The sequence below is a fragment of the Poecilia mexicana genome, unplaced genomic scaffold (genome assembly GCF_051168715.1).
Source record: "Poecilia mexicana isolate PSO_F unplaced genomic scaffold, ASM5116871v1 scaffold_9, whole genome shotgun sequence".
Taxonomy (NCBI): Eukaryota; Metazoa; Chordata; class Actinopteri; order Cyprinodontiformes; family Poeciliidae; genus Poecilia; species Poecilia mexicana.
The window spans coordinates 10364352-10376388 of record NW_028263378.1 but is presented as its reverse complement, the minus strand read 5'-3'; the positions used below and the strand labels follow the sequence as shown (position 1 = coordinate 10376388).

The window sequence follows — 12037 nt, the reverse complement described above, 5'->3', positions numbered from 1 at the left end:
GATGGAGGTCTTTAAATTCTAAGTTATAGATTTAAATCTGCATTGAGTTAAGCTATTCTCTCGTAACTGTGAGGATTTGAGTTTTTCTGTGTGTTTATTATATATAAATTCAGTTTGTATTAGAAAGTTATTGAGTCAATTTCTGAATCAGTAAATGTGTGAAATACGTTAGAAGTAATAAACGACTCGCATTTGTTGCACTGATCCGTGAGCACCCATTGAAACACAGACCCAGAGCTCTCAGATTTCGTGACAAACTCAGATTTTATTGTTTTAGGGGTCATTTTAAGACTCTCCTCTACTGGAGCGTTGCTGTTACAAGTGCTTCTATGAACTTCTGGACTAAACAGAGAAACTCTGTCAAGTTGACGTAAGAGACAGAGGCATTTCTATTTATTCACTGCATGATGCTCATGCAGAAGATTTGGCCTTCTTCTGCTTCTCCAGGACTTGCTTCATTTCCTGGGTGCTCGTTGCCTCTTTGTGCTGCAGCAGGTCACTGTGGCCCTTGGTCACTCCCCAGCTCTCCGGCGTGGATAATGACGGGCACTTGGGACGACCAGATGCAGGTCGGATGTTTTCCCAGTATTCGCGTCGGGATCTGTTAAAGATGGTCACAAAAGAAATGACTTTTTGTTTTGTCACAAAATAATCAACAAAAAAAAAAACAAAGAGGTGGATTGCAGAGCTTTTGATGTTTGCAGAATTTTTACCTGGCTCTGACCCAGGGTTTGGTGTGCATCTCCAGACCAGCACCCCACATTCCATGTTTCTCTGATGCAGCAGGGAGGAAGCCCCTCTCCGGGGCCAGCTCCTCTGACACAGCCCTGATGTGATAAGGCTCATAGCCACAGCAGCCTCCGATGTAGCGGATGCCAGCATTGTAGGCCTCCCTGGCGTACTGGTGCATGTCCCAGCGGGTCAGGATTCTGGGCTCCAGGGCTAAGAAACAAGAAAACACAGACGGGAAAACATAAGACGCTAAATTACAACAGTCGCTTTTCTCCACTTTTTCCCATGTGGAAGCAGGTTGTCGTTACCAAAGGGGAATTCAGGCAGATCAATGAATCCCTGACAGTTGCAGTCGGGAGTATGGAACGCCAGCGGCTGCACCATGTAGTGAGCCTTCAGCCCGGCCTTCTCCACTCCCTCCTTCATCAACTTGACAGTCTTCACACAGGTCAGGGGGTCAAAGTGGCAGTTGACTCCCACAATCTGGGCCCCTTGGAGTTCAAAGCAAAAATATTACAGTCGCGTATTTTCAAATGAGGAAGAAATCTGAGAAGTTTCATGTTGCAAACTCCTCGGCACGTACCAGCTTTCACCAGCCGGACGGCACACTCTGCGGGCGAGACGCCGTGCATGTCACCCTCTGGTCCGATGCACAGAGAGGCGGCCACTGGCTTCCCACTGGTCTTCAGCACCTGAACAGCCCACTCTGCTTCCTCCACATGCTCAAAGTACTGCCAACACATAAACACAACCTGAAGGATTAAATGACTACACTTTTCAGGCTAAGTACATTTGGCTGTTTAAAGCCTGATACAAAAAGAAACTGTCATAAAAATTAAAAATGGAGGTATGTGACAAAGCAAAACTTAACTTCAGTTTCCTTTTTTTCTTTTTCGCTGTGCAACATAATTGATAATTTAGGCTTTTGTGAAATCAGCATGACAGTAGCCTGGAGGTTTATGATTTAGCTGTTGGCCAAATATATATTTTTTTGGCCACCTGCAAAATGGTTTTGCGAACACAGTATTTCGTAAAGAAAACTTAAAAGTCCATGTTATTGCTGAATGCATGCAATAAATACTGTGCAACTATTTGAAAATTATATCACAAAGATGAAATACATCATAAAACTTAAATAAATCAGAATTAACATAAATCCTCTCTATTGCTTCATCTTTGTTTTTGGGACATATCTGTGACTGCTTTGCATCGGCACATGCGGGAATGGTGTTTTGGGACTCGAATTATTTGTAGAAATAATGGTGTGCTTGTAAGGTTTTTTTATTCTCTCTTTTTATTTTTTTTGAATATGGAAAGGGTCTTTGAAAAACCTAAAGTTGAAAAAACTTTCAAAATGTAATTTGAGGGCCCCAAAACCTACTTTAGCCCAAAGACTCAAATATGTTCTGAATTCAGATTATAAAATCAAAATCTAATAGCATTCATCAGTTTATAATTTTGCAAGCAGTTCTAAAATTAGATTTTTCCTGCTTTTTTTTTTTTTTTTTTTTTTTTTTTTTTGCTTTTGATACAGAATATATTAAGCACAACAATCAACATGCAGGTTTTTGAAAAAAGCAGCCATTTCTACAGCCAGGGCGATCAATGATTTGACGCTATCGAGTTAAGAGCTGCATGAATTCACCTCGGCAATCAGGAAATCCACATTCTTTTTGACAAACACGTCCAGCTGTTTCTTAAAGATGGCTTTCACTTCCGTCTCGCTCTTGCAGCTCAGGTAGGACGGAGTCTGGGACACGCCTCCAGCTACCAGCGCATCTCCTTCGTTGGCAACTTCCCTTGCCAGGTCACAAGCAGCCTCGTTGATTTGTGCTCCCTGGAAAAAAGGAAACAGATTTTCACCTTTACTGCTTGCTGAAAAGATGTATTTGGAGCATTGAGGTGCTGTCCTTGGACACCTACAGTGATTTTCAGTGCCTGACCCCTGTTCTCCAGTTTGTCATCGCTGGCGTAGAAGGTGAAGGCCTGCATGACGTTGGCTCCTGCCCTGAGGAACTCCCTGTGCAGCTGTCGCACTGATACAAAAAGCATGTCCTGTCACCTTAATGTGAACATGTGAGATTAAATTTGGATTAAATGTAAGATTAAAACTGTCATACCAGCTTCGGGGTGAGTGACAGTAGCCTCGGGAGTCCAAGGCCCAGCTTTCACGTAGCCCCGTTTCTCCAGAGCAAACACAAAACCTCCATCGCCGATGACAATGTCTCCGGCATTCAGACGCTCCAGGATGCCCTACATGAGAAGAAAGATCTATTTAATCTGGGTTTAATACTTTAGAAAAATGCATTGGTCTCCTTTCTTACATCTCAATGAAAAAAACAATAAAAAAAAACATATTTTATTCAGGACAGAATAAAATATGTTCTTTCAAAAGCAGAAAGAACAGAAATTGATGCTTTGCATGAATTGGTTGAGAATTGATCAAAAATCATTGTGCAATCGCAAAAATGTAACCAGATATGCCTCTGGGGTACAAAGGTGCAAAGATAAGGCTGTTTTTTTCTTTTGCCATTTTCAACAAAACAGATGGACACAGTTCAATATTTTTAAAAAAAAGCTGCATGAACACCTTCCCAGTAACAGCACAGACGAATGAAAATCCACCTCCAGCAGTTTCTGTACATGAACCCATTTTCAATCTGTGTGATGCATCAGGGAAATCTCTGCAGAGTGCGTGTTACCTTCTTGGTTGGTGCCATCTTCGTCCCGTCTCGGTCGCAGCACAAAGCACTTGGTAACAGCGAACCCCTCAGCTGACCTGATGAGTACCAGAAGCTGCTCCTCTCCTCTTTTATATACCAGCAGGATGAATGGGAGGATTTCAGCTTGGCGCTAAATTTACGTCAAATATGTACATGTCTGTTTGAATGTTGTGCAACGCGGCCAAGCCCACTGATCAATGGAGATGGTTTAGGTTGTATTAGTTCACTGAGGCAGCAGAGAAAGGATCTATGATAGAAAGACAGGTGAGCCTGTGCAGTGGTCAGTCCAGCCAATAATATTGCTGGTTTAGGATTTTCACTGAGTCCAGCTGAGCTTTGAAAACCCAAAAAGTGATTCTGTGTTCATGTGTAAGGGATAAAAGGATGTTCCAGGTTCTGTTTAACAGAACATGAAATCCTTATTATGCAACCACCTGCATTAATGATTCTCATTTACACAAAGCTAAGAGAATGAAGTCGCTTCATATAAAATCTCCAGCATATATGTTTGTAATCTATTCAAAAAACCCAAGAATATTAAAGCAGGTTCCTTTCATCCGTGTTCCCCGGGGAAAGAACAGTCTGTGTTGTTTCAGGGTTGCACTGCTTCTCAGCTGCAGTCCTTTGGAAATGTTTGGCAGTGTGTGTGTGTGTGTGTGTGCACTGTGCTGCAAAACCCTGAAAAGCAAAAAAAGGTAAGAAAAACAAAAAGAATAAATCTGTTTTTCTTTGTGTTTTTATTTTATTTTTTTTATGTATTACAGTTTCCCCCTCCAATTTCCCAAGTAGAAATAATTGATTGTTTTCATTCCTTTGCATTAATATTTTATTTTAATTTGTTGCCTTGTCCTTTATTATGATTTTAAATCTAAAAAAAAAACAACAACAAAAAAACAAGCATATTGAAGATTTAAGTCTCCATACACAATTTTTGAATGGAGTGCTAAGTGATGATAGTTAACTTTTATTTTAATCCATGCAGAAATCAGCCAGTCTTTTGACTGCAAACTTCAACTGCAGTCAAAATAAAGACATGCCTAAAAAACTTTAAACATTTAGATGATTGCATAAAAATATTCTGCTTTTTTGTAGTTGCTAGAAGAACCTCCAACCTCAGATTAGGTTTATTTCAGATTGAAGGCCTCAGCTGCATGTGGATTATTACATCTCTCCAGATTAACCATTAACACCTTATTTTTTTGCCACTGTCTTTCATGCCTGTCATATTTGCTTTATACACAGCTCACAAAACCCACACATATGCACACACACACACACACACACACACACACACACACACACACGCGCGCGCGCGCACACACACACACACACACACACACACACACACACACACACACACACACACACACACACTCTGAGATACGGCTGATCAATGACCTTCGGCGGAGCGGTTTAGTGTGTGCAGTTCTGGGTTGATCCAGTTTCAGGGGGAACGTTACAGTCAGGCCTTCTTCTTGTGTTTATCAACAGAGTCAAAGTTCAGGAAACTGCCTTTAAACTCCAGTTCATTGCAAGATTTATGCAAAAGTTTGTTGGAGTGTGGAACAAGTGCAGCCAGACAGAAATGTGTTGCAATGTAGTAGCAGATTCTGGGACTAATTTGGGAATATTGAGATAAATATGTCATTGTTGTTTGGAGGTGGAAGGAAAATGTTTTTCTGTTCCTTTTTATTTTAATTTGCCAGAAAAGTGACATCACTGTGACCAAAGAACACAGCAGACATGTCCGGGAGAGAGATGAGGGGTTTAGATTATAGTTTAAAGCAACTCTCATTTCAAGCTCAGGCTTCTTTTATCTGATCACTACTGAATTCAGAATCTATTTCTGAAAATATAAAGAACATTTATATTCTGACTGACATAAAATCCTGATGAAATACTTTGAATTTTGGGTCCTTAAATATGATTAAACGTGTAAACACCTGTGCAAGGCGCTGCCCATAAACCAGTTGCTGTAAATATAATGTCACTTCATTCACGAAGGAGTGTCGTGTTTACAGAAAGTTGTAGTATTTTTACATACAAAGACAACACTAAACTCTCCCAACTCCAGCCTCAGCAAGTTCCCTTTGATTGACTGTTTGTCTGGCTTAGTGTTTGTATTTAAGAGCAGAAATAGTTCATGTGTGTGTCAAGGACACTCTACTAAAAGCGATTTCTAATCTCAAGGAGTTTTTACATCCTGGTTACATAAAGGTTGCTACTTTGGTGCAGATTTACCTCCATGGTGGAAGAGACCCAGTGACTTGATGCAACATATGATAAAGTTTAGATTGACTGAGCTTTCTCTCCCCCCCTCATGGGACTGATTAACCCATAGTTGCCCCTCAGCTCCTTCACCTCTTCCCCTCATCCTATGTTACAAATTATACAGAAGTTGTATATTACAGGGTATCCTCAGCTCTGTTCTCAGAAATGTATCTACAGAGTGCATGCCTTCTATATCCTATTTCTTTTTGAGTTATTCCTGCTGTTGCAGCGCCGGCCTGTGCTGACTTACGTTTTCCTCGTGTTGCTATGACCAGCTGCTGCAGGTTGAGACTGGAACTGTGGCCGTCTGCGTAATTTCTGTGGCCAAAGGCTGAAGGGGAGGCAGGAAAGGAGAGGAACAGGTGATTGACTTGGGGGAGTAAATCCTGACATTGGGTAACAAGTGGAGGGCTTGTGATGTGAAGAAAGACAGAAGGGAGGGAAGCTAGCTGGAGGAAAAACAAACACTTTGGGTGGCATTAAGCTGGAAGAAAACAGAGAACAAAACCGACGGTTTGCAAGTTGCAGAAGAGATAATTTTGGTTAACTATTGACTCCTCATGAACTGATCAAGAGTTGGACTTATCTCATGTTCCTCTGGTGGGGTGGCAACATAACTGTAATGGTAAAACAAAAAAAAGTTGCAATGCCAACTTTGATCTCCATTTTACAGTGTGATACATGATTCAACATCTTGGTACTGCAATTATAACATAAGCCAACACTTAGACATATTTATTTCCTGCATATTTTTTATGTTCTTGACTGAAATGAAATAAAACACATAAGAAGTAAAATGAAAACGTGTTGAGTCCTACAGAGCTGTGACTACCACCTCATGGTCTCCAGAGGCACAGCTCCTCTCTCTGAAACTCCACCTCATTCTCTGGTCCAATCATGGCTCAAGTTTTAGAACTCCATGTAACATTGTAACATATATGGATAACAGTATAGGGTTCATAGTAACACATAAGGTTAAAACACTGAAAGAAAACACTATGTGACAGGGTGAAGTTACTGCAGCGATTCAGACGTGTGTCATATCTCCCCAATGTTGTTAGAAAATATTTCTATTAAATTAAAAGTGGAACATATTGAAGTGCAATTCCACCTTTGGACACAGGAGGGACCCACAACACACTTTCATACAAAGACGAGGATCAACACTGTCCTCCTGGTCAAATTGTAAAATCATTGACCTGACCATTGTTAATAAATGTGAATGATGATTTTAGCTGTTTACATGTTTCTTTATCTCCAGCCTTCAGAGAAATATCATTGTTAAAACCATAAAAATTATAAGAAATGTAAAAAAAAAAGTGTAGATGTCAGAAAGCATTTCCTTTTTGCACATAATGCAAAAGCCCAAACATTTTCTTTACACCCTTGTCCCTTATTGCACCTAGGGGCAATTTGGAGAGGCCAATTAACCTAACAGTCATGTTTTTGGACTGTGGGAGGAAACTGGAGTACCCAGAGAAAACCCACTCATGCACAGGGAGAACATGCAAACTCCATGCAGAAAGACTGGGAATTGAACCCAGAACCTTCTTGCTGCAAGGCAACAGCTCTACCAACTGCGCCACTGTGCAGCCTTAATGCAAAAGTCAATTAATTAATTGAACCTTTTTATATTTTGGATCACTTGACAAAGTGCAGCATGATTGTGAAATGGAAGAAAAACTATAAAGAGTTAAAATAGAAAGAAGAAAATTTTTCAAAGTGCAGTATGTACCGTACTTTCCGGACTATAGTGCGCACCTTACTATAAGCCGCACCTACAAAAAAAAAAAACTGGAAACGTACATATATAAGCTGTACATATATAAGCCACATGGTTCACAGCATGGGGAAAAAGTAGCAGCTTATAGTCCGAAGAATACGGTATTTGTATTCAAACTCCTGTGTTTTACTTACTGGAACCTACAAGTCATTTGAGGTATGTCTCCCAGCTTTGCATACGCGGATTAAAATATATACATTTGAAATATTTTTCTTTCTAAAATCCTAGAAGTTCATGCCCAGTCCGTTAGGACAGAGTACATCTGAGAAAATCAATAATCAAGCCTAATCAAAGATTCTTAACTGGATTTAGGTCTGAACTCTCTGCCAAGCTTTAATATGATTTGATGGAGACTAATTTATTTTAATTCTGGCTGTATATGTTCAGGGTATTTGCAAAACCTCAAGTCAGTGTTAAGCTTCTCTGACCCTGCTGAAGAAAAGCATCATGCTGCCACCACCATATTTCACTGATTCATCGTTTCTCCCCACAGAGAGTTTTGGATTAGGGTTCAAAATAAAAGATCATCATCTTCTACATGTTTACTGTGTCTCCCACATGACCTGTGACAAACTGCAGACAGGATTTATTATGACTGAGTTTCAACAGGTGCTTTCTTTTTACTTTTTGTCCACAAAGGCCAGATTTACGCCAAACTGTTGTTCTTCACCTTTATTCCACACTTACCTTGAGTCTTTTGCCTCTCTCTCTCATTATTGCTCTGTGGTTTCTCAGTCGAGCTCTAAGAAGTTTGCTGTTATGCTTTTGTATTTACATTCATGGGTGAGTTCTCTGTAAATTGTTGAATATAAAGCTTAAGATATTGCTTTATATTTTATGATCTTAAGATGTAATTAAAATTTTTGTCATAGCGTGAGAAAAAATGTGAAAAAGACCAAAAAGTTTATTTTTTTCCATTTAGCCCAAATGGCATATGACGGCGTTTGAAAGTATTTGAGTAATTTTGAGTCACACTATGAGCATTTTGTAAAGTACATATTGTAAAATGTTTGTGTTTGCTACACCAAATAAAAACAATTTTGGTTATGAAACTGACCTAAAGCAGAAAAAACTTTAGTTTGGCTTAATGTTAGACATTGAGAGGGAATAATCTTTTTATAGTGTGTTAAATATCTAGATTTAACTGCATATTTAACATCACCTAAACAATCTAAAAGTTGCTTTTCATTGTAACAAAGCAACCGTGCAGCTTCTCATCCTTCTATAGTGAAAGGACACCACTGATGTAAAATATACACTTAATCTGCGTTTTGCCAAAACATGCTTTAAACCCTCCCTTTAACTTCACCATTAAGCTGCGTGGCTCAGCAAAAGGCTTAGCTGGCATGATGTCATGATCTGTGTTTCTGTGTATTTATTTTGAGGTTTTTCTGTGTTCATTAGCCTGTTCCCCTGTGAGTCTCTGTCTTCCCTGTTTGATCCCAGCTGTGTCTCGTTTCTTTGATTTCCCTCCCGGTGTATTTAGTCTCACCTGTTGTCTTTGTCTCTTGTCGGATCCTCGTCGTGTTTACGTCGGAAGTCAGTTGTTGTCTCACGTTCTGCTCTCCGGTCGAACTGTTAAGTCCTGGTTACCGTCCGGTAATTAGCTACCGGCAATTAGCTGTGCGCTAAACTCTCTGCCGTGCCGCCTGTTGGACTGTTTACAGCTTTTCATCATTAAAATCATCATTTCCTTCACGACCTGGGTCTCTGCGTTCATTCCTCACCACCTCCCACAAACCACAATTCATGACACGTGACTTGTCATCACTTGAAGTATACAGGAATATCTGCAGGAAAATGAAAGGTTAAACAGGGCCGACTCATTTATGCTGTTAGGAGTTTTCCTCGTCTTCCAAGGTGGTGTGGATTTTTTTTTTTGTGCGCCTGTAAAAATCATAAAGCTTAAAATCAACATCAAAAGACAAACTACCTGGTGTGAAGATAACTAAAATCACGTATGACATGGAAAAATGTCTAAGTAAATAATCAACTAGAGGAATTAATACTTAGTTTTTATTAATATTAAGACATTTTTAACTTAAAACAAGCTCCCGTATCTTGCTGAAAATCTACTTGTTAGTTTTGTCTTATTTCAAGTGTCCTAAAATAGTTGCACTAGAAACTGGACAAGTTAGATTTCATATTTTTGCAGTGTACCACATTTTTTATTTTTTTTAAATTGAAATAAAATAAATCTGAACATTTTACATGCAGGAATCTAAATCCATTTTGTAGTTGGATGTTTGAGAAAAAAAAAAGTTGCCCCAAAGTGAAACAAAGTCAAACTGTCTTGGAAATAGAGGTTTTAGCTTTTGTTTGACCAATTCTTACTGAAAGTGACCAAAAATGGTAAATCAGTTTTCAGCATCAGAAGCATAAACGTTAACCTTAAATAACATTATGAACTTTTGGAGCACGATTATGAAAATCTGTGTTGCTGACTTAGTGTTCTTTTTTGTTTCCTGGGAATGAGTTTTTCTTCTGTTTGTTAGCAACCATGGGTGAGTTTTCCAAATAAGACTCGTGAAGTTGCTTCCATCCAAAAGTTGTATATATTTTGGCAAAGCAAACAGCGGTAAGACATTACTGATGCCTCTCATGTCTGAAAGCCTTACATGATGTTATGAGAACACTTCTAGTGTTTAAAGTCATGCTTCATGTCTGTAGGTTGAGTCATAGAGCAGAGGTTGTTCAAGATGTCAGAATGTTTAAATACTTTTCAAAATTACATGTAAGTTTATGTTTCCGCATGAGAGGCTTTATGAGTCAGATTCAGATCAAATTCTTCTATGTCGTTCCTATTTTGCATCCTTATTTCTGACCCCATTTCAGTACAGAGTTGTGAAGTGGTTGGAAATGTTCCCAAACAAATTTGGAGTGGATTTTTTTCCCTTCACAAAGGCCACATATACTTCAAATCAGAGTGATTTAAACACCCAGGTAAGACGAAGTCCTGCATGGTAACAGTGCTACCAGTTTGACTCTGCCCCAATTTGTGTTCCCCACCTTAACAGTACGCAGAGGATATATGATATCGATATGCATCACATCTTGTGTCAGGTCAAAGCCTGATTCTTTTAAAACTCTGTACAAGATCAAGAAACTTGTTTGAAACTTTGTTAAAAAAAAAAAAGCTGCCAAAGTACAAAGAAAAATGTTTAAAGACCTTGACAAAACACATCCATCCACCGTACCCGCTTGTCTTTGCAGAGTCACAGCAGGGTTGGTACCCATTTCCAGCAGTCATTGGGCATGAAGTAGACCTGCAGACCTCAAGCTTTCACTTCTGTGAACTGGACAGAACCTTTAACCTTTCAAAAGCTTTATAATAATACAATTACAAGGTACAAACAAACAAACAAACAAACAAACAAACAAAAAAAATTGCACCAGCCCTTCTTTCCACACACACACACACACACACACACACACACACACACACACACACACACACACACACACACACATCTAATTGCATTAACTCACACTCCAGGAAAAGCGGGACTTCCTCCCGCAGTCGCTAACCATCAAACCCAGTTGTCTCTCCCAGTGTCTCACAAGCTCTGTCTGCATTTCCCATGGAGTTGCCCTGCAGCCGAGAGCATCTTCATGTCTCAGAATGCTGCCATGACCGCACTTTACTATTTACAGAATGCGCTTTCTCCCACAGTGTTCTCACCAACAAGTCACTCAGAGACAGCGGCGGCGTGGAGAGACGATGTCCTGGAAAAGAGGCCAGCTAAATGACACAGTGCCACAGAGGCAACACACTACTGAGGCATCATCTGAGTGACGGGAGGTGTTGGTTTCAGCCTGGAAGAATGCGTGGAGGTCGTTGGTCTGCGTTTAAAACAACTCCCACTCTAACCGGAAACGGGGAGCTGGCGCGAACAGACTGGGAAGAGCAGCCATTGGGCTTTATTTGTAGGTTGTGCGCTTGCTAAATAATGCAAAGAGTGTGCAGCAGGAATGCAGCCAAATGGCAGTGTGGTTGTGTTTGAGTGGCAAAGTCGCAAACACAAACCAAAATGCGGGGAGAGCAAAGAAGAAATAGTGCATTATAATTAAAATGAGAAATGCACAGAAAGCTTAGAGGAGCTGAGCGAGGCACTGAAACTTGCATTTGTTTTTTCAGAGTAGCAGAAACTAATCTGGAAGTGCACTGAGCTAAACTAAACTGAAATAAAGTACACATGTTTGAAATAAATTATACTTTTCTAATCCCACATTTGAAAACGAGTTCAAACGTTATTGATACTTGATCAGCCTCCTACAGATGATAGTTTAATTTCTTTTTTTAGAAACATTTGAACATTTTCCTGTTGACTGTTGCCAGTCAACAGGAAAACGCTTTGAATATTTCGTGTTTTATTCCTAATTACATCTTAAATGTCTAAAATAAAATTATCTTGCAATATATCAGCAGGCTTGGTTTTTCCGTTTACTATTTGTGAGATTATGTCCTTTGCATCATAGGTGATGTAGCTTCTTAACACACCTTGTCACGGCTATCACTGATTCGGTT

At 39.7% G+C, this 12037-nt stretch overlaps 1 protein-coding gene across 2 annotated transcripts; it reads right to left on the bottom strand.

The window, feature by feature from the left end:
* Positions 1-245: 245 nt before the first annotated feature.
* On the bottom strand, positions 246-9251 carry LOC148157656 (betaine--homocysteine S-methyltransferase 1-like). 2 transcript variants are annotated; one of them, XM_088008772.1, is made up of 8 exons: positions 9002-9251; positions 2853-2985; positions 2656-2768; positions 2378-2569; positions 1316-1463; positions 1041-1223; positions 714-942; positions 246-601 (listed from the first exon to the last, which is right to left on the bottom strand). In XM_088008772.1, the coding sequence occupies exons 3-8, from the start codon at positions 2722-2724 to the stop codon at positions 412-414; spliced, it is 1011 nt and encodes a 336-aa protein (XP_087864898.1). In that variant the 5' UTR covers positions 2725-2768; positions 2853-2985; positions 9002-9251; the 3' UTR covers positions 246-411. The 2 variants fall into 2 exon arrangements, with proteins under 2 accessions (XP_087864898.1, XP_087864897.1); XM_088008771.1 differs by lacking the exon at positions 9002-9251 and adding an exon at positions 3435-3503.
* Positions 9252-12037: the final 2786 nt, after the last annotated feature.

Bases quoted from the DNA above. Each gene is read 5' to 3' on its own strand.
- LOC148157656 (XM_088008771.1), bottom strand. The intron at 2,769-2,852 runs GTATGACAGTTT...TTTTTGTATCAG, and splicing joins TGTCACTCACCCCGAAGCTG to TGCGACAGCTGCACAGGGAG. The intron at 1,224-1,315 runs GTACGTGCCGAG...TTGAACTCCAAG, and splicing joins CGTCCGGCTGGTGAAAGCTG to GGGCCCAGATTGTGGGAGTC.